The sequence below is a fragment of the Ovis canadensis genome, chromosome 20 (assembly GCF_042477335.2).
Source record: "Ovis canadensis isolate MfBH-ARS-UI-01 breed Bighorn chromosome 20, ARS-UI_OviCan_v2, whole genome shotgun sequence".
Classification (NCBI taxonomy): domain Eukaryota; kingdom Metazoa; phylum Chordata; class Mammalia; order Artiodactyla; family Bovidae; genus Ovis; species Ovis canadensis.
This window is the reverse complement of record NC_091264.1, coordinates 27,165,324-27,193,233: the sequence shown is the minus strand read 5'-3', so window position 1 is coordinate 27,193,233 and position 27,910 is coordinate 27,165,324. Positions and strand designations below refer to the sequence as shown.

Below are 27,910 nucleotides of genomic sequence, written 5' to 3'. Positions count from 1 at the left end.
CATCTCAAATCATAAAATAAACAATGACCGGGATCATAAGGCAAGATCCATAAACTGTGTCATTCTCAGAGCAAACAAGAAGGCACAAGAGTTGATTTCACGGAGTATCAGGAATGTAGCACGGCCTCAAAGAGAACGCTCTTTATTGCAGCATACCGGTATTGGGCGTCATATCCCCCTCCTTGGAGATGGGCTGGAATGTGTGCAGAGTCAGAGGAGTGAGGGAAGGAGGGTGACTGGGGAGGGTCGGTCAGGACTCCTCGGGGGACTTTGATGGCACAGCCAGTAGGGAAAGCAAGCAGGGGTCCAGGACAAGCCTGGTCCCGAGTCCCATGTAGCCAGAACCACGCCATGAGAAGACAGGGGTCAGGGCGCCTCTTCCTTACAGTGGAGGACAGGGTGGAAGGCAGGCCAGGATTCTTTAGTCTGTCCTGGCTTATCTGCCAAGGCGCATCAGTAGCCTGCATTGACTCAGAGCCAGGACCTGTTTCGCTTTAGATAGTGAATGTTAGCAGCCCACAGACTGTGTGAATTTCAAGAAGTATAGGTGGAGTTGGTTTCTATCATGAGAGGTAAGATGGTGTATGCAGACAGGGAAAGAAGCATGCCAGTTCTTCCAGGTAAAACTGTTTGCTGCAGGCACTGCCCTGTGCGGAGAGGGTGTCAGAGCAGAGCCAGGCGGGGAAGTGCGGCTTAGCACCTCTGTGAGTTGAAGAGCATTCGGCAGGAGGGCAGGCTGTCTGGGCAGAAGGTGGGAAGGTGGCGCGTGTACGTGGCTGTACCTGCTGGCAACTCCGGGGATGTGGCAACAGAATGGGTCCAGAGCTAAAGTACTCGGGGATTTCTTGCCCGACGTGGCCACGTGTCTGTGTTGCTCTAGTTAGCCCGGCTTCTTCGCACTAGGCTTAACATCTGGCCGCAGCTGATTCCCGCCCCCACCCCAACCCCAACCCCGACGCCTCCACCAGGGCCAGCTCTCGGGTGATGGCCACCAGGCAGGCTGCAGGCATTCAGATTTCCTGATCACCTGTCCAGGCACACTTCTGGTTTCCTCAGCATTTCACACCTCTCCTTTGGGAAACACATGTCTGCTGCTGGCATCTGTCTCTCATCTTCCTTTGTGAGCACCAGGCAATGAATTCATTTAATTTTTTAGCTACATTTACGACTTCTGTCAATAAATTCCCTTAATGTTTACCTGCCGAAGACAGCACCACTTGGCTCCAGTGACCTCCTGCTCCTTGTCTGCTCAGCATTTCCTTGTCGTCTATCTCAACTTCTCAGAACCTTTTTCCTTTCATTGCCCACCAGGGAATCCTGCCCCTCCTCCTTGGTTCTGCCCCTGGACGCGCCCCTCCCTCTGCCACTTGGAGGCGGCTTTCCCGTCCTCCTCTCAACGCTCAGCACTAGACAGCAGGCACATGTCGGTTTGTCTGTCAACGAGTCCCCCAGCCTGCTCTCCTTCAGTTATTTTCATTCATCTGATTCCCCCTGGTGCCTAGAGCCGAAAAGGTCTCCCTGGCTTTTTCCTTCACCCCTTTCTACTGGTCTAGTCGCCAGTGCAGCTGTGTGGTCCTTCCAGCCCAGCTGCCTTGACTGCTGCCTGACTCTGAGCTACTTGGGAGGCAGACGTGGCTCTCCTGCCCGCAGGAGGTTAGAAACGGCCTTATGGGCAGGACCACAAACATCCTGACGAATCTGAACTTTCCACTCATACCCATGCAGCAGCCAGGCTGGTTCTGACGCAGTGTCTCTCGCAAACCTTTCATTCGCATTCAGCTGGGTGCCGCAGAAAAGCAGCAAAGGCACACTGCTTCGTCCTTAAGGAGGCTGTCGGTCTGCCAGCCTGTTTCTTCTTATGCCTGTTTCACTTATGCCCATTTCTTATTTTGACTTTGATGAAGGCTGGTTGGAAAGAAGGTTGTGGAGTGATTTTTCAGGAGGTAGAGACCTCAGGGGCATAGCAGCCCCACGGGCTAGAAAGGATTTATAGGAAAAGCTTCCTTCCTGCAGTATGGAACGACCAAGGTCCTGCTCACAAGAACCCACAGGAAAGAAAGCCTTTGCTGAGTCAGTAACAGAGAGTGAGAACGAGGTGGACAGTCTGTAGGCAGCTCTCAGGGCTCCAGTTATGTGTTGAATTTATGTAGCTGAGGAAAGAGTCTGTGTGGTAATTTTTTTCCTATGTCCCGGCCCTAACTTGGGCCCGGCACGTGTGTGCACAGAGTACCTGCTTCCTGAGTGAGCGGATGAATGATTCAGTCTGTCCATCCATCGCTCCCTCTCCCCATCAGGCAGCCAAATAAGGGAAAAGGTTCAGTGAAACAACTTCTCATCCCCGCAGTCCATGGGGATGAACATCGCAGCGTATCCAAAGATAGAAGCCAGCACAGAAGAATCCGTGTAGTGGGGTAACATTCGTACAGATGTCAGAAACTAAGCTATGACATCTAAGGATGTGCACACAGAAAAGAAGTGATTGTTGTTAAAGGCAGGCTATGGTTTTAATAGCAGGGTAGGGGCTCAGATCAGGAAGGGACCATACAGTGCTGGCAGTGTTTCTGGTTCTTGACCTGCGTGCGGTTTACATAGCTGGAGTTCACTATATAGTTATTCAACAAGCTGTACATTTGAATTTTATGCATCTTTTAGTGCATAGTTTTCACAGTAAAAAATGTTCTGTTTTAAGCAAAAGGGATAAATTGATGAAGAAACCAAAGCTGAACAATGTTAAGTGATTTGTAAGAGTTTGAATTTAGGCAGTTTGGCTCTTAACATCCAGGGTGCTCTGTCTCCCAAAAAGGTATAATGTTGGGTTGGCCAAAAAAGCTCATTCAGCTTCCCCATGACTTTAGTAGTGCTTATTTGCCTTTCACTTCATTCAAAACAGTTTGGTTAGATATTATTATGACAGCTGTCATATCAGCGTGCATTTTAAAAAGTTTATCAAAATTGTGTAACCATTTTTGTGTAAGCATTTTAATATTGAAGATGAAAGAAAAAAGCAACATTTTTGGCATATTATGCTCTATTATTTAAAGAAAGGTAAAAAGACAGCTGAAGCATGAGGGAAGGTTTTTGCAGTGTGTGGAGAAGGCGCTGTGACTCAACAGATGTGCCAGACGTGGCTTGTGAAGTTTCTCGCTGGATGATGCTCCATGGTCAAGTAGACCCGTTGAAGTTGACAGCAATCAAATTGAGACATTAATTGAGAACAGTCAATGTTATGCCACGAGAGATAGCTGGCATACTCAAAATATCCAAATCAAGCATTGAAAATCATTTGCACCAGTTTGGTTATATTCCTCGCTTTGATGTTTGGGTTCCGCATAAGTTAAGTGAAAAAAACTGTCTTGACCTTATTTCCGCATGTGATTCTCTATTTTAACGTAATGAAAACATTTTGTTTTTAAAACAAATTGTGACAGGCGGTGAAAAGTGGATACTGTACAATAATGTGGAACAGAAGAGCTTATGGGCAAATGAAATGAACCACTGCCAACCAAAGGCCGGTCTTCATCCAAAGAAGGTGAAGTTATGCATATGTTGGGATTGGAAGGGAGTCCTCTGTTGTGAGCCCCTTCCAGAAAAGGAGCTCATAATTAAACAGTTAATTCCAACAGATACAGCTCCCAGTTAGACCAACTGAAACCAGCACTCAATGAAAGACGTCCAGAAGTAGTCAATAGGAAACACATTATCTTCCATCAGGACAAGCAAACCGCAAGTCTCTTTAATGAACAGGCAAAAACTCATTGACTGGAGCGTCCTTGGCTGGAACATCCACTATACATACCAGATTTCTATTTATTTTGCCCTTTATAAAATTCTCTTAATGGAAAAGTTTCAGTTCCCTAGAAGACTGTAAAAGATACCTGAAACAATTCTTTGCTCAAAAAGATTAAAAGTTTTGGGAAGGTGGAATTAAGAAGTTGCCTGAAAAATGGCAGAAGGTAGTGGAACAAAACAGTGAACATGTTCACTAAAGTTCTTGGTGAAAATGCAAAATGTCTTGTATTTTTACATAAAAACCTGAAGGAACTTTCTGGCCAACCCAATAAATAGTAAAGCCACAGAAAAGAGCCCAGCTCTGCCCTGGCTAGGCCATCAGATCAGATGTTGGTGAGCAGGTGGTTCCTGTGGGCAAGCTTTGTGCAGCCTGGGCTCGAACCAGGAGAGAAACCCAGGCAAGGGCCCTTCCCTAGAGGGGCTGTAGCTTCACCACCTGACAGAAGTCAACCCACAGGAAGAGCACCTGAACCTGGGCTGGGGCCGGGGGTGATGTGAAGTGCAGGAGCCTGAGCTCCTGCAGTTGGGCAGAGGCAGCGGCAGCAGGTGGGCACGGCCCTGGATGGGCAGACAGTGCTAAGGCTGTGCAGTGGAGGCTTTGGGAGGGTGGAGGGTACAGATTCCTCCCGGCCCCTGGGAACCAGCTGCAGGAGGGTCCACACTGCCGACACCCGCAGGGTGGAGAGTCTGTAAGTGGCTGCTTGAGCTGCCCTCCAGGACCAGTCAGCGCCGAGCCTGGAGTGAGGCAGAATTTATTTACAGGCTCTGTCGGGCCCGTGAGTGGCTGTGGGCTCCCAGTGCCATCCTTGTTCCCATAGCAACATGTGGCTCTAGTGAAGAAAAAAACAAAAAGAAGGAAACAGATTCTGGTTTTGTTTTTTGTTTTTTTTTTTTTTTTTAAAAAAAGGCTCCCTCCTGGCCTGGTGACAATTCAGTTCAGTCGCTCAATCGTGTCCAACTCTTTGTGACCTTATGGACTGCAGCATGCCAGTCTTCCCTGTCCATCATGAACTCCCAGAGCCTACTCAAACCCAAGTCCATCAAGTCAGTGATGCTGGTGACAATTATTTCTCAGGCCCTGCCCCCCAGTTCTGGTCACTCCCTCGAGGATTCCCTCCCAGGCAGCATCCGCCAAAGGATGTCGTCTGAGAAACAGCCTCAACACACAGGGCAGGGAGGTGGGGGATGAGCCCAGGAGGGGAGAGAAATGGGAAGGAAAGAAGGGGGTCCCTTTTCCAGTGTGAACCAGGAGACCTCAGCGTTGGTGCCAGCCTTGCCCCCAACCAGCTTGGGGGGCAATATCACCTGGAAATATCACCTCACCTCCCTGGCTCTCAGGACACTTGAGTTTAAAATAAGGAGAGTGGACTAGATCTTAAAGGGTCCTTCCCAGTGAGACAGAAAAAAAAAATCAGAAAAATACTTAATTTATAGTACAATTATACAAGACCTTTCATAGACATCTTTATATTTAAATGTCTTTTAGGAAAGATTTTATTGGGAAAACAAAGGAAAGTGACACAACAGTGAGCGCGTCATTGTTGCAAACACTCCACAAGCCTTATGGCCGTTGCAGTGGAGCAGTTCAGCTCCAAAGGCCCGGCCTGGGAGGGTGCCCACAGTGCCTGAGCAGGGGCGGCTGGGGGCCACTGGGCGGCGAGACGGACGAAGACCCCAGGTCGTGAGCATGACGTCTAGCCATGCCTTGCTGCGGAGCCAGTGGTGAGGAGTCAGGCCTGAGATCTCCATGGAGCCGGCGCTCTTCAAGACAGAGCAGACACATCTGGATGAAGTGAACAACTACCCTGGGCGGTAGGGCCTCTAGAGCAGCTTCTAGGGGAGAGTGGAGGGCCCCAGTAAGGCCGTGTCTGCCAGTTCCCCCGGGAACTAGAGCATTTCTCCTTTTTTGCCTTAGTTTCCCAGATTAATTAAGAGAAAGAATCTCTCTCCTGGGAGCTCTGGAGTACGCACACAGGAAAACCAGAGGTCAGGAATTCCAGGGCTGCCAGAGGTGACATGTTTTGGAAAGGCTTTTCTCCAGAACCTTCCAGGCAGTAGAGTTCCAGATACTTGTGAGTGCCTGGGCTTATGGGAAGATGGCAAAGTGACATTGGAAAGTTAAAAAAAGCCATTGCCATATAGAAGCAGTGTCATCAAGAAGCTTACTGTCATGCCTAGTAGGAATAAATACTCGTGCAAAACTATTCGGTATCCTATCACCCCAAAGCAATGCTAAAAAGTTGTTGCTCACAACCTGGAAATATCTTGCTATGAAATGGGAGAAATATAGCAAGAAATATCTTGCTATAACTGGTCTAACTGAAAACCATGTTTTGGGCTGTTCAGATGTACATACATGATACTCTGATTTTAAAGTGCCATGTTTTATTGGAAATACTTGGTCTTCATTTTTAAGGGAACAAAGATAAAACATCTCTATAGTCTAGACAGACTTGGAACTTCTGTTCCTGAGACAAGTGTAAGAAGATGTAATTGTCAGCATCACCAAGCTCAGTAGGGTTTGCTGAGCACTGAGTGTGTGCCATGCTGCCATACACACATTGCGAAAGGAGAGAGGAAGTCTTCAGGGTGTGTAATTCAGAAGGCAGATCTCTGTGTCTGACTTACGGGCAGACAGCATTGAGAGGTAGGTGTCTACTTATAAAGATACGTCACCTCGTAAATGTAAGTTGAAAGCTTGGCTCAGAAATCCTATTTGTATTGGTTGGTATGAAAGAAGTCTGTGAAAATTACTCAAGAGAAGCCTGAAAAGCAAGGTAGAGTCATTGATCAACATTTATTAAATTTTCCTGATTTCTGCTACAGTTCACAGTGGGCTCTTAGGCCAACTTCGGAAAATTAACAGAGGCCTCTCTCTGCTTTTAAAAGCCTTGGGGACCTCCCCAGGGGAACAGTGGGTAAGAATCCACCTGCCAGTTTAGGGGACAGAGGTTCAGTCCCTGGTCCAGGAAGATTCCACCTGCTGCAGAGCAACTAGGCACGCGAGCCACGACTGCTGAGCCTGCTCTCCAGCTCCCGCAGCCCACAGAAGAGAAGCTGCCAACTGCAGCGAGGAGCCCTGTGCGCCATAACTACGGAAAGTCCATGCACAGCACCAAAGACTCAGTACAGCCAAATAAATATTAAAATTTTTTTAAAATGTCAGGGGAAATGGCGTTTGTTAAAATGTCTCAAAAAAAAAAAAACCCACCTTGAAGACATGTTGAACAGAGTGCTTGGGGAATCACTGTAATGAAAAGCAGCAAAGAGTGGCCAACAAAGGAATTCCCTGGTTCACCAAGGAGGGACCACACAGACGTGTGCAGCCTCTCCAGGGCTCCCGGAGAAAAGAGGACCCCAGACTGTCCGCAGCATGTCGAGAATTACAGCTCCCAGAGAGGACAGGAAAGAGGTAATAAACAGCAGCCACAAAAAAGGACACGCGGATGGTGACTCGGGCTGTGTCAGCCTCATACACACGACTACATTCCAGATTAACCAGCTTCTCCCGGGGGACAGATCCAGAGGCCTCCAAGCTGGTTTAGCAAAGGTGCCCCTTCGTGAGCAGCAGCCATCAAACTGCTAATGGGAGGCCTGACTCCTGAAAAGGGGAGGGAGGGTGACTGGGCGACGGGGATAATGGTTCTGCATAAATCCGAGCACAGCTCTGCGCCTCATTCACTTTGTCACAGCTTTTCCAAGGGCGGGGGTCGCAGTCTTGAGAAGGTTCAGAGGAAAGAAATGGAATCACACAGCTTCTGAGTGAAAAGACACTCAGGACCTGGCTGTTCCTCTGAGAGGAAGGCCCCAGGTATGGCGGGACAGGTCCCTCGCAGCACTGACAACTCCTCCGGGCAACAGAGACCCTGCAGTGTCTGCGTGAGGAGAGCGCAGCGTCCCCATGTGCCCACTGGCACACCTCTGCTGCTGGTGCCTGGGGTCCTGAGGGAAGAGCCCCGGCCTTGAGCCAGACGGTGGCAGTGAGTGTGGGCGCCGCGACGCTTACCGCCTCTGTGGCGTCCAGGCCTGGCCTGGGTGTCGGCTTCCCACCGTTGCCGTGCCGGCTCAAGGCTGGTGGGTTGAATTATTGACTGAGACCGCTGAGCCAGCACATTGTACAGAGGCGGGCGGTGAGGCCCAGGCCTTCATCTGGATGTCCTCCCTGTGCCTTCTGCCCAGGGCCACTCCCGCCCCGGCTGCGAGGCTGGGTTTTGCACACCTTCCTCCTGACCTTCAGGCAGGGTCACACGCACAGGTTGTGTCTTCCTGCTCACTCGCTGCCCCGTTGTCTGAGGGAGGAGCTGTCCTGGGACCCAGAGGGCACAGGAGCAGGAGTGACCCTGCCCCGGGTGCACCCACTCCTGCTCCTGGGCTGCGTCCCTCTGCGTGGAGTCCTGACAGCGGGGGCTGCGTGGCCTGGCCAGCGTTCGTGCTCAGTGAGGTCACTGAGGCTTGAAAAACGAGCCGTGGAAAGACGTCCAGGTCTGGTGCTCGGGAGCCTGGGGGCACCACGGTCCTCCCGGGGGACTCCAGCCTCTGTCCTCCTAGGGGGGTCCCCAGCCTCTTTCCTCCCGGGGGGCCACCCAGCCCTGTCCCCCCAGGGGAGTCCCCAGCCTCTGTCCCCCTTGCGGGGGTCCCCAGCCTCTGTCCTCCCAGGGTTACCCAGCCTCTGTCCCCCCGGGGGGGGTCTCCAGCCTCTGTCTTCCTGGGGGAGTCCCTAGCTTCTGTTCTCCCAGGGGTCCCCAGCCTCTGTCTTCCCAAGGGGGTTCTCTGTCAGTCTTACCAAGCCTGTTAACCAGGTGCTGTAGTGTATCCTTTTAAAATGCTTCTTTCCTGATTGTCCCACATTGCTGTGTCCTACCTCAGAGGATTTCAAGTTTAAGGGTTTGCTGTCATCTGCTTGCTTTCTTCAGACCCTTGTATTATTTGTCACCACAAACATATTCCTTTTGTGATATTTTTAATTGAAGCAGCACTTAAGTGTTTAAGCGTCTCCTCTGTTCAGAGGCCCTGGCTGCCCGCCCGGGTCCAGGCCAGGCCCCCAGCAAGCCCTCTGAGGCACAGCCTCTTGCTCCACCGTCACTGCAGCCCACCTCCTCGGCTCCCTTCCTGTGCCATCACGTGGGGCTGGGGGGCCCACAGGGGACCCCTCTGACCAGACCCGCCTCATCCTTCCAGGCCCAGCTCTGGAGGCCTGCCCTACACCCTCCTGGCTCCCTGCATGGTCAGAGCCTGTCCTCAGTCAGTGTGGGGTGCGCCCTCCCAGGGGCCAGGACTCACCGGAGGGGTACAGGAGATGCCTCAGTTTGGGGTGACCGCGTGCGTGCACTCGGACCTCCTGAGCCCCGTGGACCCCTCTCCCATTTGGGTCCCAACCATCCCCGGTGTCCAGCACCCCCCGCCCCCTAGCCTGGCACCTGGGGGTGCCGATCCCGCCCCACTCGCCGCCGTGAGCCCGCTGGCTCCGTCCCCGCTGCCCCCTCTACCTCTGCACGCGTCTTTCTGTTTGTAAAACACCCTTTGCACTTGGACTCTTCCCCACAGAGTTTGTGACTGTATAGCTGTTTCTTGTGTGTTGCCTAAGAGTTGGCAGAGCCCACTGGGTGCTGGAGATGCTCAGGAGCCCGCATCAGAGTTAGTTGGTCCCTTGGTGACACCCTGGGACTCCAGGGTCACAGCCTGAAGCGCAGCTCTGACCGGCCCTGGTTCCTCATGGTCGCTGTGGAGACTCCGCCAGGCAGGCCTCGGGGGCTCCGGTTCCCCGACTCAGGGCAGAGCCTGCACTGAGCTCCGCGCGGTCAGGGAAACGAGTGGGCCTGATTCCCGGGAACCGCCACCTGATTCCCGCTGAACCGGCCCCATTGGGTGTGTTGGGAATGACAGCCATTTGCATTACTCTTTCAGAACAGGTAGGTGGGTGGGCTAGAGACAGTCCCGTCTCGCAGGTAGAGAGAGGCTCTAGACCGTCCTCCCGGCTTCTCGAGCCGGCGCCCCCAAGCCAGTGCCGCCCACGGGTCCCTTCCTCAGGTGGCGGCCAGGCAGGCAGCGGCCGCCGCGGGCTTCTTTACTTTTCACTTCAGAGTTTTTACTGATTTGTTGATTCCTGTGTGAGGCCCTGAGCGGGAGAAAGGAGAGCCACGCCTGGGTCCTTGAGTCGGACGGGAACTGACAGCTCAGGGCGCGGGCGGGAGGAGGAGCCCCAGCCCCGCAGGCAGCCCAGGAGCGGAGAGACCGAAGGGAGGCCGCGAGGGCGCGGACGGAAAGCCCGCCGCCTGGGGCTGGCGACGGCCGGGCAGCGCCGGGCAGCCTGGGGGTGCCGCCAGGGGGACGCCTCCTGCGGGGAGCGGGGTGCGGCACGCGCGGCTCGCGTCAGAACCGGGCGGCATCGCAAAGCCCGTTCAGAGCGGCGGGGCCACGGGCACCGGGGAAGACTCGGTTGTGTTGAGAAGCAGAAGGATGTGTGTTCGCTTGCAGGGAGGTCTGAGAGAGGACCCACTGATGGGGCGGGGGTGTTACGGAAGCAGAGGTGTGTTCTGGGGGGTCATCTCCACGGCTGCATCGTGTCTTTGCTCATAAAGCAAGAGACTTGTCAGTTACCCACTAGGAAATGGTTCTGTCACTTCAGAAGCTAGAAGAATGTGGAGCTGATGGAGAGTAGATTAATAGTTGCTACTTAGAAGAGGATTTTCAGATCGACCCCAGGTAGCTCAGGTAAGAGCCAGTGGCCCTATAGACAGTTTTTAAATCCCCTGAAAAGGCCCTCCCATCAGGCTGCTGACAGGTAAGCACCTGCCAACGGGCCCAGGTCGGTAGATTTGCTCAGGGAAAAAAAAAGGGAGAAAGAAAAAGGAAGGAGAGAACTGGGCGCTGATCCCGGGCAGCTACGGCCACAGGGGTCCACAGGAGTCAGCCCCAGCCTGAGCTCTAGAGAGAGATGGGGGCTCACGGTGAGAAGAAGCAGGCTCTGCTGCACAGAGAGCCCGGCCCAGTCAGTCCCACGCTAGAGTCTGAGAGGCAGGACTTGAAACAGTGGTAGACAAATGAATCGAAGTGGGAATATGGAAAAAAATAGTGATGCAGGGAGGTAAGCGCGGAATTTATATTTTAAGTATAATTCCCCGGTTGATATTACATCTGTCTTCTCCTCTGTGAACCTGATTCTGCAGGAGAGTGCACGTGTATGCGTGCACTGTGGCTGTGTGTCTGCACGTGGTGTGTGTGTGTGCGTGGTGCGTGTGTGCGTGGTGCGTGTGTGCACGGTGCATGTGTGCGCGGTGCGTGTGTGCGCGGTGCGTGTGTGCGTGTGGTGCGTGTGTGCGCGGTGCGTGTGTGCGCGGTGCGTGTGTGCGCGGTGCGTGTGCATGGTGCGTGTGTGCGTGTTGTGTGTGCATGGTGCGTGTGTGCATGGTGTGTGTGCACGGTGCGTGTGTGCGTGGTGCGTGTGTGCATGGTGTGTGTGTGCACGGTGCGTGTGTGCGTGGTGCGTGTGCGTGGTGTGCGTGTGCGTGGTGTGTGTGCACGGTGTGTGTGCGCGGTGCGTGTGTGCACGGTGCGTGTGGTGCGTGTGTGTGGTGCGTGTGCGCGCGGTGCGTGTGCGCGAGGTGCGTGTGTGCGGTGCGTGTGCGCGGTGGGTGTGTGTGCGGTGCGTGTGCGCGGTGCGTGTGTGCGCGTGGTGCGTGTGTGCGTGGTGCGTGTGCGCGCGGTGCGTGTGTGCGCGGTGCGTGTGCGCGTGGTGCGTGTGCGCGTGGTGCGTGTGCGCGTGGTGCGTGTGCGCGCGGTGCATGTGCGCGCGGTGCGTGTGTGCGGTGCGTGTGCGCGGTGCGTGTGTGTGCGGTGCGTGTGCGCGGTGCGTGTGTGCGCGTGGTGCGTGTGTGCGTGGTGCGTGTGCGCGCGGTGCGTGTGTGCGTGGCGTGTGTGCGTGGTGCGTGTGTGCACGGTGCGTGTGTGCACGGTGCGTGTGTGCGTGGTGTGTGTGCGGTGCGTGTATGCGCGGTGCGTGTGCGCGTGGTGTGTGTGCGCACGGTGTGTGTGCGCACGGTGCGTGTGTGCACATGGTGCATGTGTGTGCGGTGCGTGTGCGCGGTGCGTGTGTGCGCGTGGTGCGTGTGCGCGGTGCGTGTGTGTGCGGTGCGTGTGCGCAGTGCGTGTGTGCGCGTGGTGCGTGTGTGCGTGGTGCGTGTGCGCGTGGCGTGTGTGCGTGGTGCGTGTGTGCACGGTGTGTGTGTGCACGGTGCGTGTGTGCACGGTGCGTGTGCTTGAGCTGTGAGGTCACAGAGCTCCCGGAAGGGGCAGCCCCACCCCCAGCTCTCTGCACCCCTGAGCCCCCTGCGGTCTCCTCCGCCTGGTCCTTCCTCAGGGAGGGTGGCCCATGGCCAGCCTGGCCTGCTTCCTGCCTACTCCCAGAACTCCAGTGCGTCTCCTCTACAGCCCAGCCTTTATCCAGGACTCAGGAAGCGGGCCAGATCCAAGTTCAGTGGCTCCTCTCTAGCCAGTAGGCCCCTCAGAAGGAAAGGGTGCACCCAACCCAAGCAGAGTGAGGCTTGAGCTCTCCTTGGAACATGGGGTGGCCAGGGCTGGGAGTCTGTGCCATCTCTCACGGCTGTCCACACAGGCCCAGGCACCCGGCAGTCCTTTCCAAGCAGTCACTGCACGCTGGTTACATGCTTCTATAAATCTGTGACAGCTTGACTACAGCTCGCATCGTCTTATATCTAGGACCCTGGGCTGCTTTAGAAGTCTGGAGACCCAGGGGAGCAAATCCGCGGGGTGCGGTAGCACGGTGTGAGAACCAGGCCCTGCAGGCGTTTGTTCAGGATGCTGTGGTTCTAGCAGCAGGTCTTCTGTCTCCTGGTTCCCCAGCCATGGTGACCTCTGGCTCCCTCAGCCTGAGCTCCTGTCCTGTTATTGGCCCAGCACACCAGTGTCTCCAAGGCTGTCTGGTGCCGTCAGGCCCCTCCATAACTGGCACTCACCCCTAAATCCCACTCCAGCTTTCTGCTCCAGAGCCTCACCCACAACACTGTCACCTCTCCTCACAGTTGGCTGCTTGAAACTTCTCAGACATCACTTGGCTGGCTGTCTTCTCCCCAGCGTCTTTACCCATTATTATTCCCCTTGCCCGGAACACGTCTAACCCTATAGTGTTCTTGCCTTCCCTCCAAGTCTGTTAACTTCGGTTTTGTTTTAATTTTATTGAGGTACAGTTGATTTCCAATGTTGTGTTAATTTCTTATGAACAGCAGAATGACTCCAGTTGTATACATATGTATATATATTCATTTTCTCATATCCTTTTCCATTGTGGTTTGTCAGATGCTGAATACAGCTCCGCGCTGTAGAGTAGCACCTTGCTGTGTATCTGCTCTGCTCTTTGCACCTGCTCACCCAGAACTCTCAGCCCTTCCCACCCCTGCCTCTCCTCTCCTCCCTAGGCAGCCACAAGTCTGTTCTCTCTGAGTCTGGTTTTGTTTCATAGATATGTTGATTTGTATATTTTGGATTCCACATGTAAGGGATACCATGTGGTATCCCTCTCTTCCTGGCTTGCTTTACTTAGGCTGTTAATCTCTAGATCCATGTTGCTGCGGATCTGCCTGTAGATTGTGGTGGGGTGGGAGGGGGCAGCCACATGGCTTGCAGGATCTTAGTTCCTTGACCAGGGATCACACTTGCACCCTCAGCAGTGACAGTGTGGAGCCGTAACCACTTGGCTGCCAGGGGCTCCTGCTTGTCACCTTTTAAAAGGGCTCTCCTGAGGGCTTAGTCTCCTAAGTTCTGTGAGCAGTGGCCTTCAAACAAGTTGTTTTTATTGTTGTTGCTCCGTTGTGTCCACTCTTTGCAACCCCATGGGCTGCAGCATGTCAGGCTTCCCTGTCCTTCACTATCTCCCAGAGTTTTCTCAAACTCCTGTCCATTGAGTTGATGATGCCATCCAACCATCTCATCCTTTGTTGCCCTCTTCTCCTGCCCTCAACCTTTCCCAGCATCACAGTCTTTTCCAGAGAGTCAGCTCTTCGTATCAGGTGGCCAAAGTATTGGAGCATCATCATCAGTCCTCCCAGTGAACATTCAGGACTGATTTCCTTTTCAGTTGACTGGTTTGATCTCCTTGCTGTGCAAGGGACTCTCAAGAGTCTTCTCCAGCACCACAGTTTGAAAGCATTAATTCTTTGGTGCTCAGCCTTCTTAATGGCCCAACTCTCACATCCATACATGACTACTGGAGAAACCATAATTTTGACTATATGGACCTTTATTGGCAAAGTGATATCTCTGCTTTTTAATACACTAAGTTTGTCATAGCTTTTCTCACAAGGAGCAAGCATCTTTTAATTTCACAGTGGCAATCACTGTCCACAGTGATTTTGGAGTCCAAGAAAATAAAGTACCTCACTGTTTCCATTTTTTCCCCTTCTATTTGCCATGAAGTGATGGGACCAGATGCCATGATCTTAGTTTTTAATGTTGAGTTTTAAGCCAGCTTTTCCACTTTCCTCTTTCACCTTCCATCAAGAAGCTCTTCAGTTCTTCACTTTCTGCTCTAAGGGTGGTGTCATTTGCATGTCTGAAGTTATTGATATTTCTCCCAGCGACCTGGATTCCAGCTTATGATTCATCCAGCCCAGCATTTTGTAGGATGTATTCTGCATATAAGTTAAATAAGCAGGGTGACAATATACAGCCCTGATGTACTCCTTTCCCAGTTTGGAATCAGTTCATTGTTCCACATCCGGTTCTGACTGTTGCTTCTTGACCAGCACACAGATTTCTCAGGAGGCAGGTAAGGTGGTCTGAAGAAGACCATCTCTTGAAGAATTTCCCACAGTTTATTGTGATCCACACAGTCAAAGGCTTTAGCATAGTCAGTAAAGCAGATGGTTTTCTGGAATTCCCTTGCTTTTTCTATGATCCAGTGGATGTTGGCAGTTTGACCTCTGGTTCCTCTGCCTTTTCTCAATCCATCTTGTACATCTGGACGTTCTTGGTTCACATATTGTTGAAGCCTAGCTTGAAGGATTTTGAGCATTACCTTGCTAGCTTGTGAAATGAGTGCAATTGTGCAGTACTTTGAACATTTTTTGGCATTGCCCTTCTTTTGGATTGGAATGAAAATTGACCTTTTCCAATCTTGTGGCCACTGCTGAGTTTTCTGAATTTGCTGGCATATTGAGTGCAGGACTTGAACAGCATCATCTTTTTAAGATTTGAAACAGTTCAGCTGGAATTCCATCATCTCCACTAGCTTTGTTCATAGTGATGCTTCCTAAGGCCTACTTGACTTCCCACTCCAGGATGTCTGGCCCTAGGTGAGTGACCACACCATCATGGTTATTCTAGTCATTAAGACTTTCTTTGTACAGTTCTTCTGTCTGCATATCCCCTAAAAGAGCTTTGGGGAAAAAAGTATAATTTTTTGAACATTTTAAGTAAAACATTTGTTCATAAGTTTAAATATAATTATTTGTGTTAATATGATAAAGGAAAAAATAAACATTTTAAAAGGTGGAAGATGATGACTAATTATTAGGAATACATAGTTGATGACATGATTTACTAAGATAGATTAAATAATTGTGGAATCATTCATGGGTTTTAGCCAGTGTATTTTGAGAATGTCTTCATAATTCTGGAAAAATTCCAGTTACGCTTAGAAGAATTACATGAGTCATATATACAGTTCAGTTCTAAATTCAGAACATCTCCCCCAGGCCACGCTTCCCCGACTTGGGGACCAGGAGCCGCCAGGGTCCTCACTTACGGTGGGGTGCGTGCTTACCCAGGGCTTGGCATGCCCCAGTGGCACCCAGCAGGGCAGCTCAGGGCTGTGCTTTCCTCTCAGGATGTGGGCGAAGGTGTCAGGATTCAGTCACTTCTCAGGCAGTTTTGGAAAATACAAAATTTGAGGATCTAGGAATTGATTCCCAAGAAGCCAGCATGCTTCTTGGAAAGTAGATGTGTGTTCCCCAGACTGAAGACCCCACTGCAGAGAGTGTGATTCTGCTCTGCAGAGAGCCCAGGACAGGGAGCAGGGATCCCAGGAGGATATGGTCGTTACACACTGGAACAAAGACTTACCGTGTGCGCCAGGGAAGGCCCCTCTGCAGACCCTGCTCTGAGGGGGGCTGCCCCTGCTGCCCCAGCTCATGCCCAACCGTCCCTCCTGCGCAGGACGTGAGGCTCCCGCCACCCCAGCCGTGCTGGGTCAGGGCCAAGGCCCACGCTTGCTCGCTGAGCTCTGTGCGGAACCCACCTGTCTGCCCAGTGGTGCTTCCTCAGTGAATCACACGAGAGTCACCCAGCATCTCCTGGGTACTGTGGGAGGCCCGCTCCTCCACGTGAGGGCATCTGCTCCCAGTTGGCCCAAGGCCCGTCAGGTTGAAGTTCCCTCCCCAGCACTGCTGCCCAAAGGATGAATTCATACCAAGAACGTGTTCCTTCCTGAGGCCACGGCATGAGGTCAGCCGGCTCCCTGGTCCCTTGGAGATCCCCTGGGGTAGTGCCCTGCTGGACTTTATGGCAGTACAATTCCTATGCCATACAACTCACTTATTTAAAGCATACAATTCATTGGTTTCTAGTATTTTCAGAGTCTTGCAGCCATCGCCACCACCATCAACCCCACTAGCTTCTAACCCAACTGCCTGATATAAGAATTAGTTAAAGAGAAAGAAAAGCTCATGAGACCAAAGAAACCCAAAACAGAGAAGTGTGGTGGGAACATTTTCTAGGAATCCACACCACGCTGCCTGTAACTCTTGGACCATCAGCCCACTTACTTTTACCCTGAAACACGCTCCAGCCTTCTAGTTGCTCCTGTCTGCGCCTGCAGCAGGGGGCAGAGGACCCTCTCTAACTCCCCTGGGGACCGTGACCTGACTCGTCACAGCCCGGGTGGGACACTTGCCTGCACTCACCGCCTCTCCTCTCTCACAGGTGTTCCACTGCGTCCACTTTGAGTGTCCCGAGCAGCAGAGTGCCCAGAAGGACTGCAGCGACGAGCCCGGGACAGGGGGTGCCAGCGCGGCCGGGCAGCAGCTTGACCCCCACGCCCTGCAGGCCCCCAGCAGCAGCTCCCTGCCTTCCAGCCCGGGCTCCAACTCGCGCTCACCCAACCGGCAGCACCAATAAAGGAGGCGCACGTGTGGAGTGATGCGGTGACCAGGTGGCATGGGAGCCGTGTCCCCCGCCCGAGCAGGGGTCCCTGTGGACTCCCCCCACACCCTCCCCCACAGGAGCAGGCCTGGCCGTGAAAAGGGACGCAGAACGGGTTTCCTCCCAAGGACACAAAGGGGTTGCTCTGTTCTCCTCAATTTGTTCAAATCAGGCTGTCTCCAGAGGGAGAGAGTGGGTCTTCAATCTTCATCAAGTCCTCCATTAACACCCTACCTCTCTAATCTAACCCGCAGAGGGCACAGAAGGAAGTGATAGGCAGGCCCGGGTCAGCATGCAGAAGCGGCACGGGGACACGGGCCTGGGAGGGGGTGTGGCAGGCCTTCACCCAGAGGCGCCGAGGAGGGAGGTGTCAGTGTGCTCACTTCTGTGGAACACACTGCCCTGGCAACCAAGCGGCTTTCATCTCTTCTAGTTACTCTCCATTTGCTGAGTCATACGTATTCCAGATCTTTCTGAAAGGCTCAAACCGCAGATCACTTGTTTAAACCCTTTTGATGCTGCAGTTTCCCTTCTTCAGTTTTGAGCAGTGGGGTGTGGGGTAGAGCGGAGCAGTGGCGTGCTCGCCTCCTCAGGGAGGGGCGGAGGCAGGGCTTCGAGGTCTGACCGGGAAAATCCTTTGAGGAAGTTCAGCAAAGTGCACAGTGAACAGATCGATCTGCGGACACTGGAGTTAGTCGTCACTCACAGTGCCAGGTCATTAACCTGTCATTCCTGAAACGAGTCCCGCCTTTAAGCTTGGGAGGCTGACAAGGAAACAGCGATTATGTCACCAGCTAATTTAATGTTCAGAAGTATGCAGAGATAAACCTGCCCCAGCTTCCGGCTAGGCTGGACCTGCCCTGATGCCATGCTAGTGGAGTGCGCGGGGACGGCCGTCCTGCCGGTCAGGGTCTGGAATGCAAGAGGGGCCTCTCCCGCCTGCTGGTGACCAGTGGTTGCTGCTTTTCCCCCAGACCATAATACTCAGCCAGGGATTGGGTTGGCGGGGGAAACCAGTCCTAAGCAGCTTTCCTCTTAATCTTCACTGAAACCATCTAATCTGTCCCGCATGTCTGAGTGATGTCTGCCCAGCGCTGACAGCCCTGTGAAAGCCCCTCCCCAGCTTCTCCCGGTGGCTGGCTGCCGCTGTCAGGCCCTCCGCACAGCTGGGCACTTTCTGTCTTAAGCACACATTGGTCGTGGGTGTGCAAAGAGCCAGTGGGTCGGCTCTTTCTTCCCAGTGTGACACAGATGTGAGTGGCTTATTGGTCCTGGAGGAGTAGGGTCACTTCAAGCTGCATGAATAAACCAGATGGTTGTCTTTCTGCGGGTCCCCCTCAGTGCCCTTGACTCTGATCTCTGTCTGCATCCCCCCGTGTGGGGTGAGTGGAACCCCTGGGTTGGGGGGCAGCTTTTCACCATGGGAGGAGGGCTCTGGTAACAAATGGGGCCGCTCGCTTGCTCACGAGGGGTGGGTGACCACCTCCCTCAGCATCCAGCTTCTGGATGCCAATTAAGAGCCTGGAATTCTTGTCCACTCAGCACCTCCTCCAGCGGCGCGTTCACTGCCGACAGGGAAACAGGCGGAGCAGGGGACTCAGGAGTGGGCAAGGTTCAGGTCCTCTGCAGGTAGCACCTGTTCACGGGCTTACTCATGGAGTCACCTGTCCAGAGAGGAGTCCCAGCCTGGAGGCCAGCACTGCTGACCTGGGGAAGGTCTGGAGCCTTCTGAGCCGTGGCCCTGCAGCATCCCTCTGCATCCAGGCACGGGACGAACGCCGCCTGGCCGCTCAGCTGCCAACCAGGAGGCACGGACCGTGCCTGGCTGGCCAGTGGCTCAGCCCTTCTCTCTCGTCCCGGTGAATTCTCTCCACCCTGAGGTCTGTCTGGAGAACAGAACTGTCTCCCTGCTCCTGCAGCAGTTCACTCACCTTTGTTATCACGTAAAGGGAAGGAAGGGACGCGAGGCTGCCCCTCCCCGGCAGCTGCCTCTCAGGGCCTCTGATGGTCCGGAAGCCTGTTCTGGATGTTGATGAAGCTCAGCAGGGCACTCCAGTCTGCCTCCGGCCACTAGGCAGGGGCTCCACCTTCCCTGATGAGCCTTCTGGTTTGGGGGATGGGAGGCAGTCAACAAATCCATAGGGGACTGACATCTCCAGAGCCCTGGCCTATCCTACAGAGGACTCCCCCCACCCACCTCGCCGGGAGCCAAATGGACCAAAATGGCCCCCAAACTCGGAGAAACCAAGGGAGCTGAGGGGGAGTGCAGAGGCCGAGACCCAGCTCCAGGGAGCCCCACCAGACCCCTCCGCCCAGCAGAGGGTAGAGGCCGAGTCCCTGGGGAGCTGTGGGCGCCAGGCTGCAGGTTTGGCCAGGCCGGGAGGGGGCAGCGGCAGAGGAGGGCCGGCAGCTCATCTGCACGGTGTGGGGTTGAGGAGGTTGGGGCAGATGGACAGGTGTCTGTGGCCTCTGGCCCTTTGTTGGAAACACCACCTTTGTAACCAGGTCACGAGACAGAACGAGCAGAGCCTCTTGCCCTTCACTTTAGATAAAGCTCTGTGCAGAGTAAGAGGCAGACTTCTTTGAGGGAAAGCTTTGTTCAGTCACCTCCTGGAGCTCCTTGGAGGGCTGGCTCTGAGCACGGCGGGCAGGGCACGTGCCACGTGCCCCAGTCGAGGCCGGGTGCCAAGCACTCGAAACTTGAAACACACACACTTGTCTTCCCATAGTCTCAGTGCTTTTTCCGATGTTGTTCTGGTTTTAGTTAGAACCATGAGCCCATGATGGATGTGGGACTCTTCTCAATTGCTCTTTAAATTATCACTTTTTAAATCTTAGTAAATGAAGTATGTTGATTCCTGACAAGTAAAAGTGTTTATCCCTAGAAGAGTTGGGAAAAAGAGAATTATTTTCAGCTAGAGTGGGATGTGTTTGTTAGACGGAGTCCTTGGCCAAGAAAAAAGCAGCTTCTGAATTGTGCAAAAATCGCTCAGGAGTTATGCTGTCCCCCCAACTGTCAAACCACTGTGCAGACAGTGCCGACCCAACTTCACCTTTTTTTTTTTTTTTAAATTTAGAAGATAACAGAATTGTAATCACTTATTCTTTCTAGAGCCACGGGGAAAGGGAGGTCTCATCTGTGATAAAAAGCAGAGCATCCTGTGTGCGGAGGCCAGCTGATAATAAAGGGAGCGTTCCCCAGTGTGGCTTCAATTAAGAACCTCCCTTCGGACAGAGAAGAAAAGGTGTCAAAGGAGGAAAACAAAATTAAATGTGTCTCCTAGTTTTTCCTCATTAGTGGTTTGCTTTTTTTGTTTTTTCCTGGTTCGATTTCACTCGCATCTTCCATGTGGGTGGCCGGCTCCTCTGGGTGCAGCTGGGGCGGTGGCCGGGCAGGTGGTGGTGGCCGTGGGCAGCGGTACAGGCCGCGCTCCGTTTACTTGTGTGGCTGCAGCCATCGATTCTGCGTTGACGGTGGCTTCGGTGGGAGTCCAGTGCTCCTTAGCAGCCTGAGGGATGTAAAGTGCAGTCGGTGGTTTTTATTGTAGCAGAAGTTGTCCTGGGCCTGGTGTCCACTCAGGAGTCAGAGGAGGAGCTGGGAAAGGATGGACAGGGCAGCCGGGATGCACCTGCTTCTCCCCCCGGAAGCTGACCTGGTCACACCTGGGTGACTGGACAGGATCCTAAGGCCCTGGCGTTTTGCAGGAAATGAAAGAGTGGTGAGGGGGACTCGCTGGAGGGTAAGCCAGCTTCTGGTACACCCCAGCCCTGCCCTGCGTAGGGGTGGAGAGAGGAGAGGACATGCTGATCCTGCTGGTGTCCGTGAGACAGGCCACACCTCAGCAGAGCCGAGGGCCTGCACGCCCACCACACAGCCTGGGGCCCTGCAGTCAGGACCCTCTGCTGAACCGACGTGGCTGGGAGCTGCCCCCACTGCAGAGGTGAGCACAGGTGTGCACTGCTGAAAATCACTCTTTTTAAAGTACTTATTTTTAAAAAATGCTTAAGAAAGAATGTTCATGGAATAACCTAGCGAAGGGGTGGGGGTGCCCTCCCTCTCGTCTGGCTCTGAGCTGGGCTAGTCACTCACTTCCTCTGTGACCGACTATCCAGACGGGCCCAGCCTTGTGTCCCTGTCCTCTGCCAGCTGGAAGGCAGACTTTGGAAGGGGCTCCCTGACCCCAAGTGACTTTCTGCTTTAAAAAAAAAAAAAAAACCTCACCCCGCCCCCAGGCCCCAAGAGGGCTCATGGCCTAAAGACTTCCTTCATCCCCCTCATCGAGATGGGGGTCTTGAGCGTTTACCATTTGCATCCTGCGTCTTTACAGCCCTAAGCCCAGGGTAGACGACGAGGCTGTCCCACCCGCCCCCACTACCGTCTCCCCTTGGTGTCCCTGCAGCTGGGATGGAAAGCTGAAGCTGCCGCCTGAGAGCCAGCTCCAGGAGGGGCCAAGGCCTGTCAGGTGGGAGCAGAACCCCAGGGCTTGGGTTCCCTTGGCTACCCAGGAACACTGCTGACACGATTATAGCCTGTCACCAGGTGAGCTGCCTCCTCGAGCAGCAGTGGGGTGGACAGGACAGGTTCGACCAGCCCAAGGTCTCCGTGCTGCTCATGGCAGGAGGTGGCCTCCGCTTTCCACCCTGTGTTCAGGTGACAGGCTGTCGTCCTCGATGGCTGCTTCTAGCCCTGGCTTCCTGGTTTACCTCCAGCAGCTACCGGGGTTTCCCAAGACCTGCCTGGGCCCTGACAGTGAAGAGGAGATGCTGTGGGTGGGGACCGCAGGAAGCTCCGAGCGCTGACCAGCTCGGGCCTCAGGCAGGGCTCCCCAGGTCTCAGCGCCCGGCTTTCCCGCCTGCCTTCTGAGAAAGGCAGTGCTAGCTCCCAGAGGGACCTGGAAGCGCCAGGAACCTGCTGTCAGGCTCTCCCAGCCGAGGTCCTGAGGCTACAACCCCTCAGCCCCCGCAGAGAAGCTGGCAGAGGGGGAGGTGAGGCACAGACTCGGCCTCTGGGCTGGGGTGTGGGCAGGGGGTTCAGCAGAGAACTCAGCCCTCCTTTGTCTTGGGTTTCTGGGTCTGTGAAGGTTGCTGAGGGCTTCTGGGGCCTCTCTGGGTGGGGAACTGCTTTTCTGAGCCATCTGTAGAGGAGGACTTGGTCCAGAAGCCTGACGGTTCATTTGTGGGCAGAATGCAAGCTTTGTTTTGCACAACAGCCTAGGTGAGCAAATATACAAGTGTGCATTCACAAGTCCTGAGTTCACAGCTGTGAGACGTGACGTGGGCTCTCTTCAGAAACGAAGCGAATTCCTGTGGGTTGTGGGCCCTCCCCCAGGGCTCTGGGCCGTATTCACCTCTGGGCGGACAGCATCCGGGCACACCTGTCCCGTGAGCCAAGTGAGCCCGCTGTGGAACTTACCCTGGGACCATCAGGAGGGGTGCGGGCCCAGGTGGCCACCGCAGCTCTGCAGCACCTTCCCAGAATGCCTCCAGGCTCCTGGGCGCTGCAGACACGGTCACAGCCTCCACCCTGAGCCGGCCTAGTCCTGCTTAAAGCCTGTGAGGTGACTTACAATCAGATGCTGGTCATCTCCAGGGCTGTCCCTGGGGGAGGTTTGGGTCTCAGATGTGCCGGGATCCAGGCACACCCACCCCCCACACCCCTGGGGCCCTCGAGACTGGCGCTCACTTCCTCCTGTCTCCCCTCAGGTACATACCCTTGGTGCCAGCAAAGGCCGGCTCAGCAGACGCACCTCCACCCCAGGGTCACCTGAGGCAGGGTCACCTGAGGCAGAGCCACCTGACAGAACCCGGCGCGGCAGCTGCGGAGCCTGGACTCTGAGGGACGAGTGAGCTCCCCACAGCGCCTCCACCTCGTTCGCCCTCCGGCTGGGGGGGTACCTTTTACCATTTTCCTGGTCATCCAGGTGGCACTTAGGAGAATCGGCGAAACAGAGAAATCCAGGCTGTCATACGATTGGTTTAATTTTTTTTTCAGCAGGAGAAAAAGAATAAAGTTACAAGATTCTTTTAATATTTTCACAAGGTTAAAACTAAAACTGGGCTCTAGGCTATGTGTGTGAGTAAATCTAGAACACAAAAGGGTTAAATAAGATTTTTCTCTTTTAAAGATACAAGAATTTAAGCTTTCCTTACATTTAACAAACTTCACAGAACAGATACTGCAGGGGAACAAGCCCTCCCCACCCCCCAGCTCTGCCATCAGGAAGCGACCAGGGGCTGCGAGCCCTGTGCGCGCCGGCTCTCCAGAGCCCGCGTCCCGGGGCCACCAGCAGCAGCAGCAGCGGGGCCGGGAGGGCGCCTGGTGGCCGTTTCCGAGATCGGAGCTGGGTGGGGCGCTGAGGCGGGCCACATCACTGAGGATGGCCAGGTACTGGCCAGAGGGCCGTGGCTTGACAACAGTGGTAAACGTGGGCAGGCCTGGCCTCTCAGCCCTGGGCTGCCCAAGAGCAAGACCCTGGTCTGGGTCCTGAAGCAAGAATTAAGGCTGGAGATTTTGCAGCGGATTCCACTCTGGTTGGGAGGGGGTGCCTTGGGGGCAGGGTGTAGGGGGAAGAGCATGATTTCTTATTTCAGTTTTTGGACCAAAAACATCTATAGTTGCAGATATTTACTGTTAATTTGTGGACAGAGCTGAGTGATCATTTGCTGTGGTAAGAAAGGGTTAAGTTGCTGGGTTCAACTCTCCCAGTAGCCTGTGCCTGGGCAGCTCTCAACGGCCTGGGTCCGACAGGGCTCGGGGCGTCCAGACCCCTGCTCAGGCTTTCAAGGGCCCCTCTTCCCTCCCACCTGCCCTCCAACCTGACTGGTGAGCACTTCCTAACAGAGGCCAAACAGGCCCGCCCCGCCTGGCCTGAGCTACCACCTCCACTCCGCCCCTCTGCCCCCTGGAGAGGCGCACGCTGAGCCACACGCCCTCCCCACCCGCCCACGAACCATGCTCTACACAGACCCACCTCTGTCCCGGCGACAGGCGCTGCCCCCTCAAACAAGCCTCTGCGTCACAGAGCGGGCTGGCGGCCCTTGGGCTGCGGGGCCACAGGGACCTGAGGGGCGAGGATGCTCCTGCTGCACAGGACGGAACTGCGAGCAGCTCCCAGCACGGCTGTCCACTCCTGGTGGCTATGAAACATCTTTAAAAAACCTAGCTGCAGAGGCCACAGCTGCTGTGCTGCAATATTTGATCAGGGCCGGATCCCTGCACTCAGCGGACGGCAGGCCGGAGCCGTGGGGTCAGGGCACCCAGTCGCTTCTTGTGACCAGGGCGGGCCTGTGTAGAAAAGGTGGTTCTTGTTCATGGGCTAGTCTTGAGTGGAGCTAATTTTCAAAGTGAGGTTACTGTTTCTCGTCTCGTGGGATGAGAGAGTTTTTTCATATTAATTCAGGTAAAAAAATTTCTTAAGAACCTGCCCCCACCCCCATTTCCTGCTCAGTGGGAGAGCGAGGCCACCCCCAGCCCAGCCACGGGCCGATCTCGGCAGCTGCCTGCGGCCCAGGCACGTCTGGCCGTCAGGGGTCCTGGCTACCGGGACTAAGGACAGTGGAGAGGTGAAGGCCGGACGCTAACCAGAGCTTCCGGCAAAGCCACGTGCGTCGTGGGGACCTGAACACCAGCTTCTCCTCTAGTGACTCAGAGTCTCCGTCTGGAACGCTTTCCACTTAAGGCTTTTTTAAGTTTGACTCCAGCAGTGACAGGTATGTGTGGTTTTAAATCCACTAGCCATGCTCAAAAAAAATATTCTTCATGTTTTAATTTTATACAATGGCTAGCAGGCACCTTAGAAACCAGCCAGAAATCAATTCCAACCACCATCAACCCCTAAACTACAGTACCAGGATGGCTGGCTAAGGGAAGGAAACGGACTGGCTGTAGTCTGACGCGTGCCCAGTACAAGGTGTCTGGCTGACTCTGTCCTAAATAAGGCTAACATTAGTGAACTAACAACAGCGGCACGTGGCGGCCGAGCCGGCCTTCAGGAGCAGCCCTCCCCGATGCGCTGGCAGGAGCGCCCCACTTTCCGGTCCAGTTTCACCATTTTCATGATGGCTTCCTCTCGGCCACGGCCCATGTGGTCAAATGTACAGTCGTGCTGCTCGGGGAGGCGGTGCAACATGCAGAACACGTAACCTGCAGCAGCGGGAGAAGCAGAGAAGGCAAGGTCAGGGTGGGCCCGGAGTCCGGCTCCCGCTCGGGTCCAGAGAGTGGGCAGCAGTCACAGCACACGTCCCTGCTGTTACCACCACCACCACCACCACCACCCCCAACAAGAGCACCCGCACGTTCACGCTGAGTCCAAGCGGCTCCTGCTGCACTGAGGGTGGAACCCCAAGGCACCCGCACAGTGCCTCCCTCGGACATGCGTGGCTGGCAGCCCCACGCGGGTGTCGGCGAGCAAAGAGCTGGTGGCTCGGCACTCCTGGCAGGAGCAAGCCTCAATACCCAGCTCAGGACACCCACTGCTTCTCAAAGGCTGAGGGAAACCAAACACACACGAGTGGGGCTCTCCAGGAAAAACGGGTCATTTCAAGGGCTGGAGAAGGTATCGCATTTAAAGAGAAAGAACAGAAATGTTGAGTCCAGCTGGTGTCTCAGTGGAGCCAGATACTTCCAACCCCACCGGGGGGCAGGAGGTGAGCCCCCTGCCCCAGACCCGCCTCCTCCTGGGAGTGGGCGGGCTGTGGGCCAGGCTCTCTGCAACCGAGATGCTGCAGAAGGAAGAGCTGAGGAGAGGACACGGGGGCAGGGGCTGTGTCGTGGGGGGCGGGGTGGGCAGTCATCTGAGTTTCCTGCGTCTGTCTGGCCCTTCCTTTCTGGGAAGGTGCGGGAGATCTGGGCTGGCTCCCCCATCACCTCATCCCATCAGCTCTTATCTGGTCACACCTCCAGGTCCCAGAGGCCTGAGCTGCAGAGAATCGGAATCCTTTCCTGAACCTCCTCCTGGGGCCTGTACACCAGGTGTGCGCCGCACTGTTCCCCAGGCAAACAGCATCTCATCTCAGGTCTCTTTCAAGCCCAGACCCCCGCAGGCAGAGTGAAGGGCAGCGCCCTGTGGTCTGCCGCCCTCCTCATCCTCCATTCCCTTCCGAGAAAAGGGGGCGGAGGCAGTGATCTCAGGACAGTGGGAGCTGAAGCAGACTGCCTACGAAGGACAGCAGCTTCTTCACCCAGAGAAGATGCCTCGGGACGCTCACGGTCCTGCTCTGATGTCCTGATCACACCCAGTGCAGACACACACCCACGGCCTGGGCAAACAGGCCGAGCCTGGACAGTCCGTTGTGTGAAAAAACACTATTAACTGCTTCCCAGGGAGAGCAGGGCAGTGTGTGAGAGTCTAAATTGGGACGAGGTTTGAGGGAAGGAACAGATGAAACTGCATCTCCCGAGAAGCTGAGCTCCCACTTGGCCCAAAAGCAAAGTGAAGATTAATGAGCCGGTGTGTTATATTTACTGATAAGTTCATTACTTGAAGATATTGGATACCAGTTGTCTTTCTCCTAAAGGATTTCGCAGCAGAAGCATGGATGGCCTCAATATGCATCCTTCGTCTGACGAGCACAATCATCTTTTTGGAGCAAAGCCCAGCCGGGCAGGGAGAAGCGGCTGCCAGGGCGGGGCGGGGGTGGGGGCACTGGCCAGCCGCACAGCAGCCGGGAGTGAGTGGAGACATTTCTGTCGCCAAGGCCTCACATGTTTCTACACCTTCGGCATCTCTAATAAGGGCGGGAGGCCCCCTGCTGCCCTTCCCTGCCTTCAAGATATTGGGGTGATGCAGAAGAGGGTCCCCAGGGCTCTCCTCTCCTCCTGATGGATGGTGCTGGCTGAATAAAAGTAGCAGGAAATGGATTAGCCCTGAAATTAACTCAGCCCTGGCTCAGTCTAACACCTCATTAGTCAAAGGCAGACTGGGAAGGAGGGGAGAGGCTCAGGTCTCACCACACCCCCTCACAGCTCTGCCGCAGCCCGCCTTCTGCCGACTCCAGGCGACCGCCAACTCGATGGGTGGACCGGAGGGCCCGCCTTCTGTCTGGAAAAAGAAGCCAGGCACCACGGCCACAATCACCCTGAATATTCTGCCCCTACCCGGGGATTCTCCTCAGCCAGAACACCTTATTTCTCTATGCAGGCTCTGTGCCCCTCTCAGATACACCTTGACACTTGGCTCTGACTTCTGAAATGTGGAAACTACTAGACAGGTAACTGTGGGGGTAGAGCTGGTTAAAAAAAGACAAGATTAGATGGCATTGTAATCCACTGGGGAAAAGTCCGGGGGCAATTTTGGAAGGCTAACTTCCCAAGGTGCTGCACTGAGGTTATTAGACGATATAAATTAAGCTCAATTCCCTCTCCTGTCAGGATAGCTCACCGAGTGGAAGATACATGCTAGAACTTGTCCCGAGTGCTGAGCAGGCTCTCATCTACCAACAACAGCCAACCGGCTCGTGCATTTCGGCGTTGGTGGGCGGGGTGGGCTGTTGGATACAGGAAAGGGGGCAGGGGCTGGTGGGCGGGCTGAATCTTTATCCTCTTTTCTCGGTACCCACAGACCTGTTTCCACTCAAGTGTCATGAACGGTCAATTACCCTCTGATGGAATTCCAGAGACCAAGCTGGGCACATGGAAAGATGCAAAATCAGGCTACTGGGGAACAAGATTATTCTTATTTCAGTGAGGAGCAGTTTCAGAGCACAGGGTGTTTACAGCCTCCGTCTTGGGTTGGCCAGCCTCAAGCTTCCTCACTCCGTTCATCGGAAACCAAGTGCGGCCTTTTCACAGAGGGTCGGCCAAGGAGTGTGCAGAGGGGGAGAGAGCAGAAAGGACGCAGCTGATCAGCTGCGAAAGGGGCTTTGATATTACCTATCATTATCACTCTCACTCACATACAGATATATTTTCATCTATAGGCTCCTTATTGCCCCACAGTTCAGCATGAAGTAGTTTTAGAAACAACTTCAA

The 27,910-nt window shown here is 54.4% G+C and overlaps 2 protein-coding genes across 6 annotated transcripts in view; one reads left to right on the top strand and one right to left on the bottom strand.

The window, feature by feature from the left end:
- The window catches only part of BTBD9 (BTB domain containing 9), a 418,007-nt gene extending 395,038 nt beyond the window's left edge, over positions 1 to 22,969 (top strand). For 2 of the 4 annotated variants that reach the window (XM_069564255.1, XM_069564257.1), the window contains exons 11-12: positions 16,723 to 16,951; positions 22,645 to 22,969. In XM_069564255.1, the coding sequence (XP_069420356.1) occupies positions 16,723 to 16,917 (195 nt within the window). In that variant the 3' untranslated portion in view covers positions 16,918 to 16,951; positions 22,645 to 22,969. Of the gene's footprint in view, positions 1 to 16,722; positions 20,236 to 22,644 lie in introns of those variants that run through there. The other 2 variants (XM_069564256.1, XM_069564254.1) reach the window with 2 other exon arrangements.
- Positions 22,903 to 27,910, bottom strand: part of ZFAND3 (zinc finger AN1-type containing 3) — a 316,184-nt gene continuing 311,176 nt past the window's right edge. For both annotated transcript variants that reach the window (XM_069564258.1, XM_069564259.1), the window contains exon 6: positions 22,903 to 25,084. In XM_069564258.1, the coding sequence (XP_069420359.1) occupies positions 24,930 to 25,084 (155 nt within the window). In that variant the 3' untranslated portion in view covers positions 22,903 to 24,929. The remainder of the gene's footprint in view (positions 25,085 to 27,910) is intronic.